Source organism: Rhipicephalus microplus, chromosome 2, assembly GCF_043290135.1.
Source record: "Rhipicephalus microplus isolate Deutch F79 chromosome 2, USDA_Rmic, whole genome shotgun sequence".
In the NCBI taxonomy this organism is placed as follows: Eukaryota; Metazoa; Arthropoda; class Arachnida; order Ixodida; family Ixodidae; genus Rhipicephalus; species Rhipicephalus microplus.
Genome location: NC_134701.1, coordinates 239,925,770 through 239,941,848, shown reverse-complemented (window position 1 = coordinate 239,941,848; position 16,079 = coordinate 239,925,770). Strand labels below are relative to the sequence as shown.

General features: G+C 45.1%; 1 protein-coding gene across 1 annotated transcript in view; it reads left to right on the top strand.

Annotated features, from left to right (window-relative positions):
* Positions 1 to 236: 236 nt before the first annotated feature.
* LOC142794245 (uncharacterized) overlaps positions 237 to 16,079 on the top strand; it is an 89,303-nt gene continuing 73,460 nt past the window's right edge. Inside the window, exon 1 of the mRNA XM_075885873.1 lies at positions 237 to 242. Within this exon, the coding sequence (XP_075741988.1) occupies positions 237 to 242 (6 nt within the window). The remainder of the gene's footprint in view (positions 243 to 16,079) is intronic.

Sequence of the window (16,079 nt, the reverse complement as noted above, 5' to 3'; positions counted from 1 at the left end):
CTGCCTTTCTTTCATCCTTAATCTCTCTCTCTCATTTTGTGAACATACATGAATGAAACTCGGGTCAGAAGTACGTCTTTTATTCCAATGATGCGAAAGCGCGGAAACAATATTTTTCAAGAAATGAAACATCTTGTTGACAATATCACCACACATTGTTCTCATACTGTGGCAGAAGCGCACGCTATGATGAATAAAACTGAGCAACACAGTTCGCCACAAGAAATTGCTGCGCGATGAAGGTGAGTTGAATGAACTTGCTAGTGCACACGCAGCTTGACTCAAGAAGTTCTTGCAGTGCTCGGCTTTATTACTTAGCTTTTTTCACACACGTTCATTTTGTTTCTGCGAATACCCTTGGAAACGGTACTTCGGCTTTATTCAGTAAAGTGGGAAAGAGTCACGTGTCAGAAAGCGTCAGACACTCAAGGGAGGGTGACGAAATGCTTAGGGATATCCCCAAAGGAGGCATGCGCAGCAACAGCAAGAACAGAAGAAGAATAAGCCAAACTGGAGGAAGGTAAAGAGTCGGTAGAGGGAGTATGAGCCTGTTTCTCTAGGGGACAAAAGAAAACAAAAAAAGACAAATGAGAGACTGAGCGAACAAGTAGGTGCGATATAGAACACTCCGCACTAGCACACGCATGACTGCGAAGTTCTCTAAGATTTGTTTTTCTTCAAATATATTTTATTGGGCTGGAGTCACACTTTTCCTGTCTGCATATCTTCAGACCCAAGGTTACGCAGGAAAGAAAAACATAACTTAAAAACGAATACAAGCACAAAGCGCGCCTGCAAAAAAAGAGAGAGAGAGAGAGAGAGAGAGAGAAAGAAATGAGGTTATGAGCGAGTCAATAAACGTTTCATCGCATTTAAAAACCATCCAGCGGGATGTGGTGCAAATCACCCAAAAATGGATCTGAGGAATATAACAGAAAAGTCAAATGGCAATTTTAAATTTGCCTAAGAGGGAAAGCCCGGTGATGGAGGCACTCAACGGTGATAACATTGACATCAACCGTGCTCAAGCTTCCCCGCTTCCTCGTTTTTTATTTCTTTCTTGCGTCAGAGCACTTTCCAACATTTTGAGACTGCTTCTAGTGGCTTGGTTTGACGTGCTTTTGTTTTTTTACGGTCTCTTGCTGGCGTTCGTAACCGCCTCATTTCCTCACTTCTCGCTCTACCTCGATTGTTTCCATTTTGCGTATTTATTTTATTCCTTGACCGAAATGTACAATGAGGTTCTGCCATCTGCCGCGTAAGTCCGCTACTGGTTCATTCATATTCTCTGTGATCTAATGCCTACAGTCTTTAGTAAGACCCGTTTGGGGAAAGAGAAAGAGAGCGAAAAAGAGAGAGAGAGAGAAAGGAGGCTACCTTCTCTAAATGTTCACGCACAAGTGACCTAAAAGAAACGGGCATGTTAACTACTCTTTGAGATAGACGTGTTTCATAATAAGCTATCCAAACTACACTGAAAGACTGAAGTGTGGAGTAAGGGAAGGCTTGAGGTGATAAATAGTCGTTGAGGTAAGAATGGAACTGGAGTCAACGTAAGAAGGGAACACTCAAGCAATGAACAAAAGTGGACGACTTCTAAGCCGAGAACATTCTTACAGCATGGCTGATGGCTTCTTGTCAAGCACATTAAAGCGTCGGCCGATCCTCAATTATAATAACATGAAGCCATAACCATCTGAAAAGATGGATGGATGGATGAAAAAAAGATTGTAGCAGCTTCGTACTGGTGGTACAAAGGCTGAAGGAATAAAGGAACTGGGCCATCTTCCTTAGCCTGCCCGCCAATCCTAGTCTAGAGATGGTCACCTAAGCCTAGATATAGGCCATGTGAGCCGATAGAAAGCAGCCGTTAGAAAGCCAAGCCTAGTTAAGCCTACAGCAAAGTCAAGTTGAAGCCGTTAACTGCTTGACCAGCGTTGCGAGTGAATGAAAGGACGAGAAGAAGTGGATGTTCATGTGTCGTAGTGCGCTACTACCTGCGCCGTATGTTCAACTACCAACGTGCCCACTCGCATCTTCTTTCAGGCACCAAGACAACACTGTTTCGAGCACTGTCCTATAGTGCACCTTTAGTGCTTGAAACCATGAAGGTGTGTAATATGGTTTGCAGACAGACATCGAAGGTACACGGTAGTGCTTGCGACAGAATCTCTACTGGGGGGCCGAGCCGCACTGCGTTCATTTTCGTCGTCAGCACAGTGTCTGTCCTGGGAGAGCTTACGGCCGCGCCGTGCCTCTGACTTTCCATATGCGGAAATGTCTTCTAGCGCAACGTATAATTACGACGCGTACGCATCATTTACATACGAGCGCTTACATCAATAGATAGAATAGTTTCGGTCGTAAAGCCCCGCTCGTGCACTATAGGTCATGCATCGTTGACACAGGCCCGTTCCCATGAGAGTGTACCTGAGTATGGGACGCTCGAGTTCGGCTCCAAATCATTCGATGAGCAGAAGAACGAAAATGCATTCACTGACTGCCGAGAGGTCGGTGTCTGTAATGACACCCTAACGACCTCGTCTCAGAAGCCCAAAGTCCCGCGAAGAGCATACGGCATGGAATCGAATGAGCCGTGGAAGTGAAACTGGAGGATTGTGTGGAAGTATAGCGTTCGTGGCGATGGTGTGCATCAGCGTTTCTTTACGGCTACGTGTAAAGAACACCGGCAGATATGGCTTGATTCGAGACAGGGTTTGACGTTAGATTATAATTATTTACGCAGCATATACGAGTATGACTTAATTAGAGTATCTGACAGTCACTATCCACGCGTCACATGTGCTTGAATTGAACCATATCCGAGAACATTTACTTATAACCTTCTTTAAGCGTTGCATTATTATTTGAAGAGTTGTATCAAAGGTCTCTTTGTTTTCGTTTACCGGATGTGCACAGAACGTTTAGCAAAAGTTCAAACCTCACCCCAATGCGATGAGGTAGTGTTCCGATGACAAATAGACATCTTTTTGCAAATGAAGCCATAAGAATTTATGTCCTCATTTACAAACACACAAACTTTTGGCGCAGCCTGTGTTAATGTGATCCGGATATATTCTTCCCTTATATGGATCTATTCTTGCTTTTTCGGCGCTATCTTCACGCCCAGATTGAGCAGCTGCATCATGCTTATTGCCCAACATGTCACAATGATTTCAAAGCACTTAGACGTGACTTCATGTCCTTGTTCGACAAGGAAGATGAAGCTAATCAGTAATATATAGGACTAGTTGTTTCACTGAACACGCTCTGTTTCACGGTGATGATGCAATCTTGCTTGGAAGAAAAGCGAGTTTCATGACAGTAGATGTTCTTTGGCGCGACGTCTTAATCACCCCGGTGGGGATTTTTTGCAGGAAAAATAATGATTTAGTATACCTGTTCACGCTTGACGACACGTCAGAATGTGTATATGGTTGTCTTTATTGTATGTCTCGTAACGTAAAAGCAGAGAAAGTAGCTTCAGAGCTGAAGGGGATAGTTGCGCTTTTGTCGGAATTCTGGGAGCTGTAGTCAAATTTGTTGAAGTGCCAAATGCCATGGAAAAATCTGAACCATCACTGAAGGATTGTGCCCAGTGAAGGTAGGAACGTTGACAGAATTTGTCTAACGAAGAAGAAGGGCGTTTTGTTGGTCTTCTCACTGTTTAAAGAGAGTTTGTAAGCAGGCGTGAGCAGGCGTGAGCAGGCGTGAGCAGGCGTGAGCAGCGGAAGCATGGCGCCCTTAAGCCGGCAAAAAAACTCAAGCTCACTCAGGCTCACTCAATAATTTAATCAGCTTTGAAGACTCACTTGGACTCAACAAAATTTTCTTCAACCAGACTCACTCTGACTCAGAGTCACTAACATTTTTGACCGGACTGATTCGGACTCGAGCTCACCAAAATATTACTCACCGGGACTCGCTCAGACGACTTCACTTGAGTCTGGTGAGCCTGAGTGAGTCGGCTCTAGTGTCCGTCAGTGTAAAACTACTTTTTTATCTTAGTGTGAATGCTCTTTTGTGCCGATATCTCACATGTTCAGTACTCTATACAATTCCTCTTTTCGGGGCGAAGCTCCTTAAGGCGTGTGCTATGCGTCCCCTGTGTGTAGCCACCTCTCGTTTAGTTCTTGCAATGTTCACTAGACAGCGGTACTTGCAGCTGATGATGAAAAGATGCAAGATTTTATAAACTAGACGGTGGTGCTTGTAGTTGATGATAAAAGATGCGAGATGGTATAAAACAGGAATGGTGTCACATATGGGGCGTGTCATTGGTGGAAGGCAATCATTCGATTTAGTGTGGCGACATACGCTAGGGGGAGCGTTGTAAGAAAATCGAGTGGGCAAATTGTACGGAGGACTCATGGTTTACCAGGTTTACCTTCGGAGCTTTGCCCACTCATCATCATTCACTTCGTGGATATGGCGGCACTTTTTTTTATCTTATACTTTCAAACACGAATTATCAGTAACCAATAAAGGACATTTTTACAAAATATGCAACCCACACGAAATATGTTCGTCAAGAACTTTCAGCGAAAAAGTTTACGGGGTGAGGTCATGGCACTTCTCCCAATTCGCGTCATTGACCAATAAATAAGAATGTGGCACATGAACTTGAGTGCGTCGAGGTATCTGTGTGCAAACTTGAGTATAATCGAAAGCAGTTATCAGGCTGACAGTGAAAGTAAGGGAGCATATACGTCGATAGTAAGAGACGAGGTCGCTCAGACTCAAGTAAAATTAACCTAAACCGACTTACTTGCACTCCAACTCGCCAAAACAGCACTCACCGACTAAGACGCATCATTAAATTTGAGTATGACTGAATCTTAGTGATTTGACTCCTGAGTAAGCTTGCCGGCCTATGATGGCGCCACGCGTGTGTTCTGACCTCTTCTATGTGTATGAAAAGGCCAATATAAGACCATATAAATGGCTACCGGTATGAATATAAATCTATTAGTGCTCATGATTTCACATCAATTAGTAATATTCCGAACGACAGCCTAACAAAGCTCACAGTCATCGAAAATGACATGTCAGGACGCATGGTTCACGTCCTGTTCCACTCACATGCTTTAATTATTAGGCTACGCCTCAAGTTAGAACAAAATCCAAACACTAGTGTGACGCCATTGGCCGAAAAGATTGTAAAGGAAGGCGCGCACACAACGGCAGCTCCAATGTTGCGCTTTCGTGGGAGATACCCCTTTGTGCCTAAGTAGGCGTACTGCCTAACGATGTACGAAATCGATCTTCGTCTCCCTCTGCGGCTGCTGGCTATCATTTTTTCCTCCCCGGGTATTTGATGTTCGCACAATGGCCTCTAATCTTCTGTGGTTTTTTTTTCTTTTTTGCCGTCCTAAGCAAGTTACTAATGAATTCCTCGAAGACTGAGGTTGGCGCCGTCAGCAAGCGGCGATAGATGGAGTCGTAGTCGCGAAATCTGGCTAACTATACACGTTAGGTTCGGCTGACGCCGTAAACCAGCTGAGCTCTTATGATATATAAATAATCCTTGTCTGGATGACATTTCGGCAGTGTTTCAATCTGTCCATTCGACACCCAGCCTTCTTCTTGAATACCATGGTCTTAAAAAAACCATTTGTCTTTGAATGTGAATTATAACTAAACATAGCACTTATTATTGTGAGCCGAATCAGAAAGAGAATAAGCAATATGAAGTCAGCTAGCCCGTTTTGCAATGGAGTTCTTCCCTCAATCTAGAAGTCTAGCAACCTCAGTCGTTCTTCTCACTCGGTATCCCTGTTCAAATTGGTCGGTCACTTCGAAGGCGGACGGTGTTGCACATTTGCAGAGGAACTAAATAACGAATGTTCGAGGCTCCAAAATCCCGGGGAAATTGTTTTCAGGCTTCAGCGGACATGTGTGTGGTTCACTCACTGTAAATTAATGCGATAGCGTTAAAGAGCTCGATTTGCAGACATTACGGCGTCAGCGTAGGTGTCGGCGTCGGTGTCGTTTGTTGCGAGCAAAAACTAATCTTATTGGTGCATAAAAAAATCGAGAAAGGTGAAAATAAAATTACTAGTAAAATTCCCGGGTCCGAGTGAGGGTAGAAACCATGTAGTTTGCGTGTTCTACCACACAGCCACGCGTATGCTTGAAAATACACTGAAAATAACTTCCTCTGCTTGGAAATGCAAAAAATAAAAATAAATTGCATGCTTTATAAACACACGCATTCTGTATACACGTTTCACAATAAAACATATAACATCGCGCTGATGTCACGTGGTACAAGAGATCGGGCATGAGAACATGTGATTATCATAATAACTTTGTTGTTCAAAGGCAGTCACTGTTTACAAAAGTCACACACGTTACTGCGCGTAATTTTTTAGGACCACGTAGTGAGTGCATATCAAGCTCAAAAATATTTCATACACGTAACTCCTCCTGTTTTAAAGCATGCTACCCATTACAAAGAATGCAGCATACGCAAAAAGCTTCACTGACACAAGCCACTTTTAACTCTATTGATTACGTCGTAGAAAATCCACGAATATACATTCTTGAGTAAAATCATACAATAAAAAGTATGTCCTTAGCGGCTGCGGAGTGTGTTATGACTGCACGATGCTGCTATCGCGTTCAACCCTTCAAGGCGAAGCTTAAGGGTTTACCCTTTTTTTTCGCTTAAGGTATTTTTCCTTCTTTTTGATTACTGCATACGTCGATCGATCAGCTTTCACAGTAGACTATTGTTGGCCTTCGGCCCATCCTTCTTTGATTGAGAATTCAGTTTTTCGGAGAGGGTTATTTCACATGCGTAAATATCCATACAGCTATCCTACTGCAGCGTGTACATTTCTCAGTATATCTCCTATAACCAGACATCACTCTCTTCTTTTCTATACCACCCCCCCCCCCCCCCAATTGATATAGAAAGTGTTTGCTTTCACCGTATACTATTCCGTTCTAGAATAGTGCAATACACTGGTTCATTAAGGCCCACTCATGGCACGTGATACGGTGCTCGCAAATGTCTTAGAAGGATTGGACTGGGTGTACGGAGCGGTCTTCATTTCAGTCTACACAACACGAAGAGCTCGTAGATCAGATGCCCAGAAAAGCTAGCATGTTGAAGAAGTCGATGGCCAAAGAAGTAAAGCTCTCGTTTCCCGACAGCACTGCTCCTAATGCTCCAAGAGATTACGTTCCCACTTGGTTATGTCAGACCCAAATGACGTGATTTGCTGTCTTCTTGCGTCACGTGGTGTTTTACGGAAGTACTCTTTAAAGTTGTCGCGTTTAGAGAATACGGTTTTTCGGTGTATGGCTGGGGCTTTGGAGAGGGCTGCCGTGCTTTCGAGGAAGTCGATAATGGAGCTGACGAATATCAGTAAATCGGTTTAGCCTCGTAAGTGTTGCTGTAGCATATCGGCGTGTTCACAGATACTGTGCGTTTGTGTTGCGAGCGTATTTCTGTGTACCTGAATTCACGTGCAATACAGCTTCTGGGTACAACCGTTTGGCTCTAAATAATATTGCCAATAGGTTCAAAGCGCGAAAGAATTAGAAAGGGAAGCGTATCCACTGCATTTAGCAGACTACAATAGGAAAAAAAAAGAAAGGGCCCCTCGTTTATGTGTTTCCCATTGCACACAAATCTCCAAGAAACGCACCAGTTGGACTGCATGTCGGCACTTGTACGGGTTTCGACGAAACAATTTTCCGATCCCGAAACAAGGCGGTGTAAGGGCGATAAAACCAAGACTCCCGCGGGACCATATTTTACGGGACCGAGCGTGAAGGAAGAAAGGGGGAATGAAAGGCATCAGTTTCCTGTTTTGCTTCGATTCTCGCCGATTCCCTTTCTTTACGAGTCCTCTTATTGCTCGTTTAGTGCCGTACGCCATCGGTATTGCTACATTTTTTTTTTATCTCACTGCAATCCCGAAACCTTTACACGCACCCGTACGCCAGGAGAACTAGTGCCCGCCTGCGCTCGACGAACCTCGTTCTCAAATGATGTTCGCTATTCTCGAATGCCGTTCTGTAGACCACGGCCAATCCTTCGGCCCGGGACGGTATAGCTGCGCATTTTGTTAGATATCGCCAGACCTTTGAAATATTAGTAGCGTTAGCATTACAGATTTGTAGCAATGTTGATTACATATTATTGGGTGAGGCTTTTCCTTACGATAAGAAGTTCTTACCACTATTATCGTGGTTGATGCACAGCTGCTTTTCTAAGGGACACTGTTACAGACTGCCAAGATTATCGCTTCAACAATACAAGAGGCGAGGAGGAAGAGGAGAAGGGGTAGGAAAGGCAGGAAGTTCAACCAGACGCGCGCCCGGTTTGCTATCCTACTCGGGGGAAGGAGATTGAGAGATTAAAAGATGGAGAGATAGAAAAGCGCGAGCATTACAGATTCGGTGTATGTCGATTTCATCCTACCGAGGAGCAGGCGAAGTGTTGGCAGCAGAAGACAAATCACTGTTAGGTACAAAAGGCGATGTTTATTGCGGACTAAATGTCCTTCATTGCCACTTCCGCCCACATTCTGTAAATGGGTACGATGTGCGGTGTAGTGTCTTGACCAAGATAAATATCAACAATGAGCAAAAAAAGTAACTCTCTATGGTTTGGAGCACTCACCAAAAACATTTAGTTACCAAGTTGGAATGTATTCAGAGGCGTGCAGTAGGGTTTGTGTGCTTTAGATATAGAAGGCAGGGATTCAGTAACTGACATGCTCAATTCATGCAATTTAGAACCACTAGAAATTCAAAGACAAAAACAAGAACTTAAAACAATATATTGTATAATGCAAGCGATACTAAAAATACCTAAAGACGAGTACATACGCCTTCCCGGAAAACGTAGTGCCAGATTGAATCATGATGCTCCCATTAAACCTTTCAACGCTCACACTGGCATCTTTCGATGGTCATTTTTTCCGGATGCTATAGAACAATGGAATCATTTACCCCATCATGTTGTTATTGGTACCGATGTGCATTCTTTTGACCGAGAAATTGATGCTCATTTTGGTCATGGTTGAATTGAACTACTGTCAATTTTGGTTTCTTGTGTGCAGTGCTTTATGAGTGCCAGTTGTTTTGCTTTTCTTTTTGTACTTGCTATTGTTCTCCCTCCCTGTTATGACCCTCAAGCGAGGGTTGACAGTATTAATAAATAATTAAAAAAACTCAAGTAGCTCTTAACAACATCGGCGATGCTATTGCTGCTAAGATAGTTGACCTCCAGTCTTACATTCATTTGATGTTTGTATTTGAATGGCTTTTTCTTCTTTCTTATAATTCCACTACCGGTTTCTTGATTTACATTCGGTTTCCACAAGGAAACAAAAAACAACGGGAAAGAAAAACAAGATAAAAAGCAAGAAATAATTAGTTATTGCCACGTTCCTTCCTCAAGCTTTCTTATCACCGCGTTACGCTGCCACGTGATTCTCAGCGTTAACCACGCGTATAAAGTGTTCGAGAAGCTTCAGGACTGCAGTAGATCATTTTGTTGAGATTACGCCCACTTCGTGAGCATTTCAGATTATTCTGGAACCTACGTCGCCGCTAGCGATAACGCTATAATGTTCGATGGCGAGTGCAAAAATGCCGTCATGCTTCGCCGCTTGTCAGTTGGTCGACGGCCGACGCTCCATTCACCGTTACCAGTGCAAGTGTGCTACCGTAACCCGACTTTCCGTTTACCCGGCACAGGTACGCCCAAGAAAAATCGTTTGATCTGACCATTCACTCTCCTGCATTCAGCCACACCACGACCCCGTGAAAATATGAGCAAAATGATGCTGCAACTTCAGACGTATATATGCAACACGTTCTTCATTAAACCTCGATCCTCTGGATGAGTTGCAGCAATTGTTTTGAAGCTATGACAAGAAATGCACATGAAATCATATAGACTCCCTGTAAAGTCAACACAATGAGAAATAATATTCAGGGTTATAGCCAGCTCCTAACCCAGGCACACTGCGTGGGAGGCAAGCATTCTACGACAGGACTTGAAAGTTATTTGGGAAAAGACCCTTCGCCGTTCAAGAAGTCACAGTAACGGATGCAGTTGCGTAGCAGAAGTGGAGAAACACACCGAGCGTCACGCCATGTGAAGTGCCTAACGAGGGAGTTATTTAAAGCTAGCCACCCTCCATAATAGTCTTAGCCATAATTCACTGTTATCATCATCAGATACAGCACCAAAAAAAATCTGCTGCTATGTGGGTGCGCTGATGGCTTCACAAACGCATGATGGGTACGTGACTATTTCGCAAAATGATCGCTTTTGGCACAGTGGTTATACTTGAACATTTCACAAAATCATGGATTTATGGAGCAGTTGGTACTTCACTACATTGCAAAACTACGATGAAATTGTTTAGTGGGTTCTTGCCAACTGTACCCACAGAAGTCGACCAAAAGCAAAGCAAGTGACCTACTAGTATATCGCCCGTCTGTCCCCTTCCCTATCACCCCCTACCCCTCCCATACCCCTAACCACGTAAGCTTGCTGTCTCTGACGAGACAGTCGTTAATATGAACAGTTACAATGTGGCCTGCGGGAATTTCCTTTGATACTCTTTCTTTGCGCTGTCAGGCGTCGTCCGTTCAGCCTTTACAGACAGCCGCCACCAAGACAAACTAATGGCGCACCTCCCCTTCTCCCTTCACACGCACACGCAAAACAAAGGAAGGATACAGCCACAAAGTATGCCGATAAATCTTGCCTTGAGTTGAGCTGAGTGAAGAGCTCGAAGCGGAAGAAGACCCAAGGGAGGAGCGGACGGACGTATAGGCGGGCCGTGAAAACGAACCCTCCGCATCGCCCTCGACACGAAGTGACAGCCGGCATGCCCGAAAGGAAAGCTGGCCACACACAGCGCCACCTGCAGAGCGTCCATGGCTTAGCAGTGAACTTCTGCGTTTCGCCACTAAATATATATTTCTTTCTTTTGCTATGTTACCCGCCGTGGTATTTCAGCGGTTATAAGGTATCGTACAGCCAAGCTGAAGAACACGGGTTATATAGACTCTTGGCACACACACACACGTTCTTTACTTATAATAATAATTGTTCGGGTTTTACGTCTCAAAATCACAATAGGAGTATGGAGGACACCGCAGTGGAAGGCTCGGGAGATTTTCGAGCACGTCGAGATTTTCAACGTGCACACTGACATCGCAGAGTACACGGGCCTTCGTCAAAATGCAACCACAGCGGCCGGCATCGAACCCGCGACCTTCGGCTAAGCACCCGAGCACCGTAACTACTACACTGCCATCGCAGACACGCTGTGTGTTTAAGTAATTTTGTTTGTTTTGTGTACGAGAATTTAGAGGCATCGTTCTTCCATACCATTTGTGTGCAACAGTCGTAATACCACACCCTTCCGGTAGATAGTACCGAGTACAAAGTTCATAGTGGGAGACGATATGAATGAGATGTTCAAATTAGCTGGTAATACACTGTAACAGAATAGAATTGTCTCCGTCTTTTTTGTGCGCCGCTTTTCTTTGAATATAATACACTGTAGTCTGACAAAACTGCAAATGTCCGCGGCATCTCCTCCTCAAAGGCGCATGCACACAAGCTCACAACAATTGGCGCGCTCTCCAGACTGAAGTCACGAGCCGGATGGCTCGTGACCCCACCTTCGGAGAAGTTTACTGTGGGCATGAGTAGGAGTATTACTTCAGTCGTGGAGGCAATCGGCTGCCGCGTGTCGGCTATAGGGGCGGGCCATTCACAGACTGTGTACGACTATATAATGAGTAACAACCAAATAACAAATACAAATGCGGCCCAAGACCTGCGGCGTTCCTCCCATTCAACTGCGTAGGAGGATCGTATACTTGAGGGGTACCGTTCAAACCGCTAACGAAAATAGCACTCTTACAAGATTTAAGAGTTTGTCGACCCTACCTGAAAGGTAACGTTTGGCTGAGAAAAGGTATGGGTATCGTGGCTAAAATTTGGCAGGACGTTGAAGATTTCAAGCGAAAATCTGCCGCACTGGCTTGTGTCTGTACGGGAAAATTACCTACCCTAAATATACGTTCGGTGCTTGATGCCATAAAAATTATAAAATTCTATCTATGCTAACTCCTTTTGGTTGGGGCAACAGATGGCTGTAGGTGGAGCTTGCATTGATTGTAACCGATTGTAAGACTCATCAAGTAAGAGGGTCAGTCAAGAGTTTTGTAGACGTGGAAATGAATTAAATTGTCACAAGCGCCCGGAAGCACCTCGCAAATGTTAAACCACACGTGGCAGTGACTAAATAATGCTGATTCCATCTCGCCAAAAACAAGTCAAAAGGTCGAAAACTTCGCCCAAGTGACACTCCTTGTTCGACGCCTTCCCAAGCTTTCATCAAGCTTCCATCTTGTCCTGGACATTGTCTTGTTCTAGGAACTGTGGCGTTATTTAGAAAGAACCGGAGGCGTAGCAATCGCACATGGCTCTTGCATCAATTCGAAGATAGCGCGCAAATAATGAAATCGAACTTCCGGGAAAAAATAGTGCACTTGACACCTTACGCAAAGATTCGTCGGTGGTGACCTGAAATAACAGCCAATATTGGAAAAATCCGCACTTCATTCCCACCTTCCTTGGATTCTTCTATCAGATTTAGGCGGCTTCCATGGAGTAAGCAGCTGTTCGTATAGCACCCACACCGGCCCGCGCACTGTATTCGCAGCTTGCCACCGCACGTGCCCGGCATAGGAGATTGCTCGGCACCCGCGCCATTCATCTGGGGCGCAGTGGCGCGAGGCCCTCACGCGGATTACGGTGGCCGTAGCCGAACAGCCCCCCCCCCCCCCCCCCTCAAAATAAAACGGCCCGCTAGCCTAAGTCACGCCAAGTCCGGGCCAACGCTGGTCTGACCTCCCTTCGACTGCTATACGAAAGGCGGGGTCCGGATAGCCTGCATGCAGCAAAAATGCGTTTCCATCCCAAATTACACGCACCGCCGGATCCGCCAGCCTCACCGCACTTCTAGTACGCGTATTGGCTCCGTCATCGCCTTTCGCTTTTGCTCTCTGCCTCCTCACTGATGCCGCTGTCTTCGACTCTCGCAGATTCATCGTTCCTGTGCTATGCACCTCAATTTGTATATTGCCTTCTTAAACGGCCTATCCGCTTTCTGTGTGTGTTCTCGGAGCACAAAAATAAGCCAAAGTCTCGACTTTCGTACCACGCTTCACCTTTTGGCCCTGAGGGCCAGGTTCTCGTGAGTGGGTTGGAGACGCAAGGTGTGTTCGTCTTATTTTTTATTTTATTTTTAATTTATTTTTAGTAAGGCAGTTACGTTGCCATGTTTATACCATGAGATTCCCCAGGGGAAGCACCCCGTTGCTTGTTTGAATGATCGCTCTTTATCCATTACGTTTTCCCTTGTTTCCTATTTTTGCACAGTGCCATGTATGTTCTCTGTTCCTGGTGCGTGAGCGGCGAGCCTTTGAAAGCGGATCTATTCCTCTGCTAGTCGTCTTCCACGAGCAAAGCTCTTTTTTCGAGATGCTACATGTTGTGCGAGCGCTGCCTGAAACGAGGACTTGGTGCTTTCTTTCAGAAATGCGTAACACACTACAATGGATACCACCGCTCACGTGACTCGTCGATGACTCAGATCTTGTGAAGTACAAGCAGTCCAACTTTATATCTTCTTGTGCGTGAGGTGTTGCCAATCAGCCTTTACAGAAATGTCACAAGGTCGGCCTTTGGTATTCGTATACTCAACTGTAGCAATCGCGTACTGCAGCTTTACACACGAAAGCCTTTTCGTTTGCGCGTCAACTGGTCGTGTCATGTGATCTGGGAAGGAAAGTCACGTGTGACGCCATTTGTAGTACCATCACCATACAATTTCAACGGAAGGCGCATTTTTCTTTGGCGTCACATCAGTATCACTAGTTTGACAGGGCTAGTGGTACTACATACACTGTGTCACTGCGTGGTTTTGACTACATTACCAGCACATTTAATGGCAAGAGCCAGGGTCTACACTGACGCGCCTCTCTTATAACAACGTCGCACGTGACGCAACTGCTCCGTTCACGTGATGCAGGGCTGTTTAGGTGCAGATGAACTCTCACTTCCCATACGCGAGAGTAGCACCAAGGTGCACAATTTAGCGAGAGGAAGAAGCAGCTGCGTAACCAGGAAGTGGAACAGCAGGTCCGCCCCCCTTCCCTTGAGATTTTTTCACGATAACACAGAGCGAGAAATGATCATTTTAAGAAAGCAATAAAGTACCTCCCCCCCCCCCACCCCTAAAAAATTCTGCTGCCTACGCCCCTGAGAAATAGCAAAATTGTAAAATCGGGTGATGGCAGGACGCAATAAATAAGCGCCGTTATGGCTGGTCACGAGGCAACAGGGTTCGGGATATGAAAGTGTTGCGCATAAGGTCAACATTTAAGTGTAAGTGCGTTCCACCATTGAAGTCTTTTCATAGGTTTTTGTTCGTGCTCGCAGAGGCATATATCAGCGATACTGGGCCACAAATGTGAGCTTCATAGCATTCTCTGCTTAGAGAACAGTGCCAACAGTAGATTTCACATCTCACTGTGTCGAAGAGAGCAATGTGAATCTTTGGTGCAAAAGCAAGTGGCGCGAGCCTCGTTCATTTAAATTGGTGAAAGCGTTCTTTTGTGCTTACGGTTGCTTTGCTTGTAGAAAACAGAAGTCATGGGGAAGTGGGGAGATCGACTCACCCTGCAGGTATCGCCCGGCTTTCTTCTTTACCCTGGGAACGCGAGCTGAAAGATAGGAAGGCAAGATATTCATAATATACATGAAACCTCGTTCAGATAACAAATCTTTTATATCATACTTAGTGTATACAATAAATGTATAATGAGAAACACTAAAAAATAAACCTTGTACTCGGCCGCACAGGACCTGATAACTGTGAAGCTGGTCGGTCAAAGTAAAAGACTTCACCTGCTAATGCTAGGTCGCTTGGCTAAGAATAGATTTCAAACTTGGTTTAAGCAAAACTATTTTTTAACATTTTATGGGTCTTGGCTCGACCACCTCTTCCTCTTCATGGCAGCCGCTTTCTTGTACAAGTAGACTAAGTCGGATCGCCGCCGCTGCTCTTGTTTTTGCTGTGCAGCACGTCGAGCCTAGCAATTGGTGGCATCTTCTTCAGGTGTGTGCGGTTCTTCTTCAGATGAGCCGTGTCTAAAAATTGCTTCGGTACGGCTAAGCGCGGTTCTTCTATATCGACCCCGAGTACATGCACATGCTCAGAAGGTTCATTTATGACGTATTTAGTTATGTAAACGGCTGTTGGGCAACTCTTCCACTTGAACTTGGTGCGGTTATACTTAGCCATTTCGGTAGCTGCGACGCGGCTCTTCCAATTATGTTGCTATGACGCATGCGCTGCTTGGCATTACGTCACACTAGTTGGCGTGGTAGCGAAGCGAGGTGAGGCCTGGTGGTGGTTGTTCGACAGCGGCGCGACGAGGTTTCTTGCAAGGAACAACCGTTTTCGTGCCGTGCTTTAACAGCTTCGCTGTTGACAATGTGAATAACAACGATCAGTATGTCTCGAATGATTTTACGAAAAGGATGACAGCTACGAAATATGCGTATAACGACGAAAGGTGGCAGTCACGAAAGATGGCCCGAAATTGAAGTTTCGCTATTTGTTCATTGAATGCATGGTGAGTATTTGAAAATGCCGCGTAAGCGGGCGAGCCCATTCATGTAATAACATCGCGTCATCTGCCGTGTTGCCTCTTCTGCCTAACATTATCATCCGCAACTTTCAAGAGAACGCAATGTAAGTAAGGGAAGGGTGTAGGGACATGCACTTTGCACCGCCATAATAGAAACAGATCAAAGACCTCAGAACGCGGCTGTATAGTGAAGAGGACCCTGAGGCGATCTCTGCACACAAAATGCCCAATTTTATTTATCGAGATCGTGGAACATCTAAGCGAAATAAGCAGAAAAAAAGAGCAAGATATACCTAAAAGAGCGCAGTATAGCGGAGACAGGGCTTCTGAAAAGGACGATCTCGTTGTCGTGATCGTTTTCTGCGGTG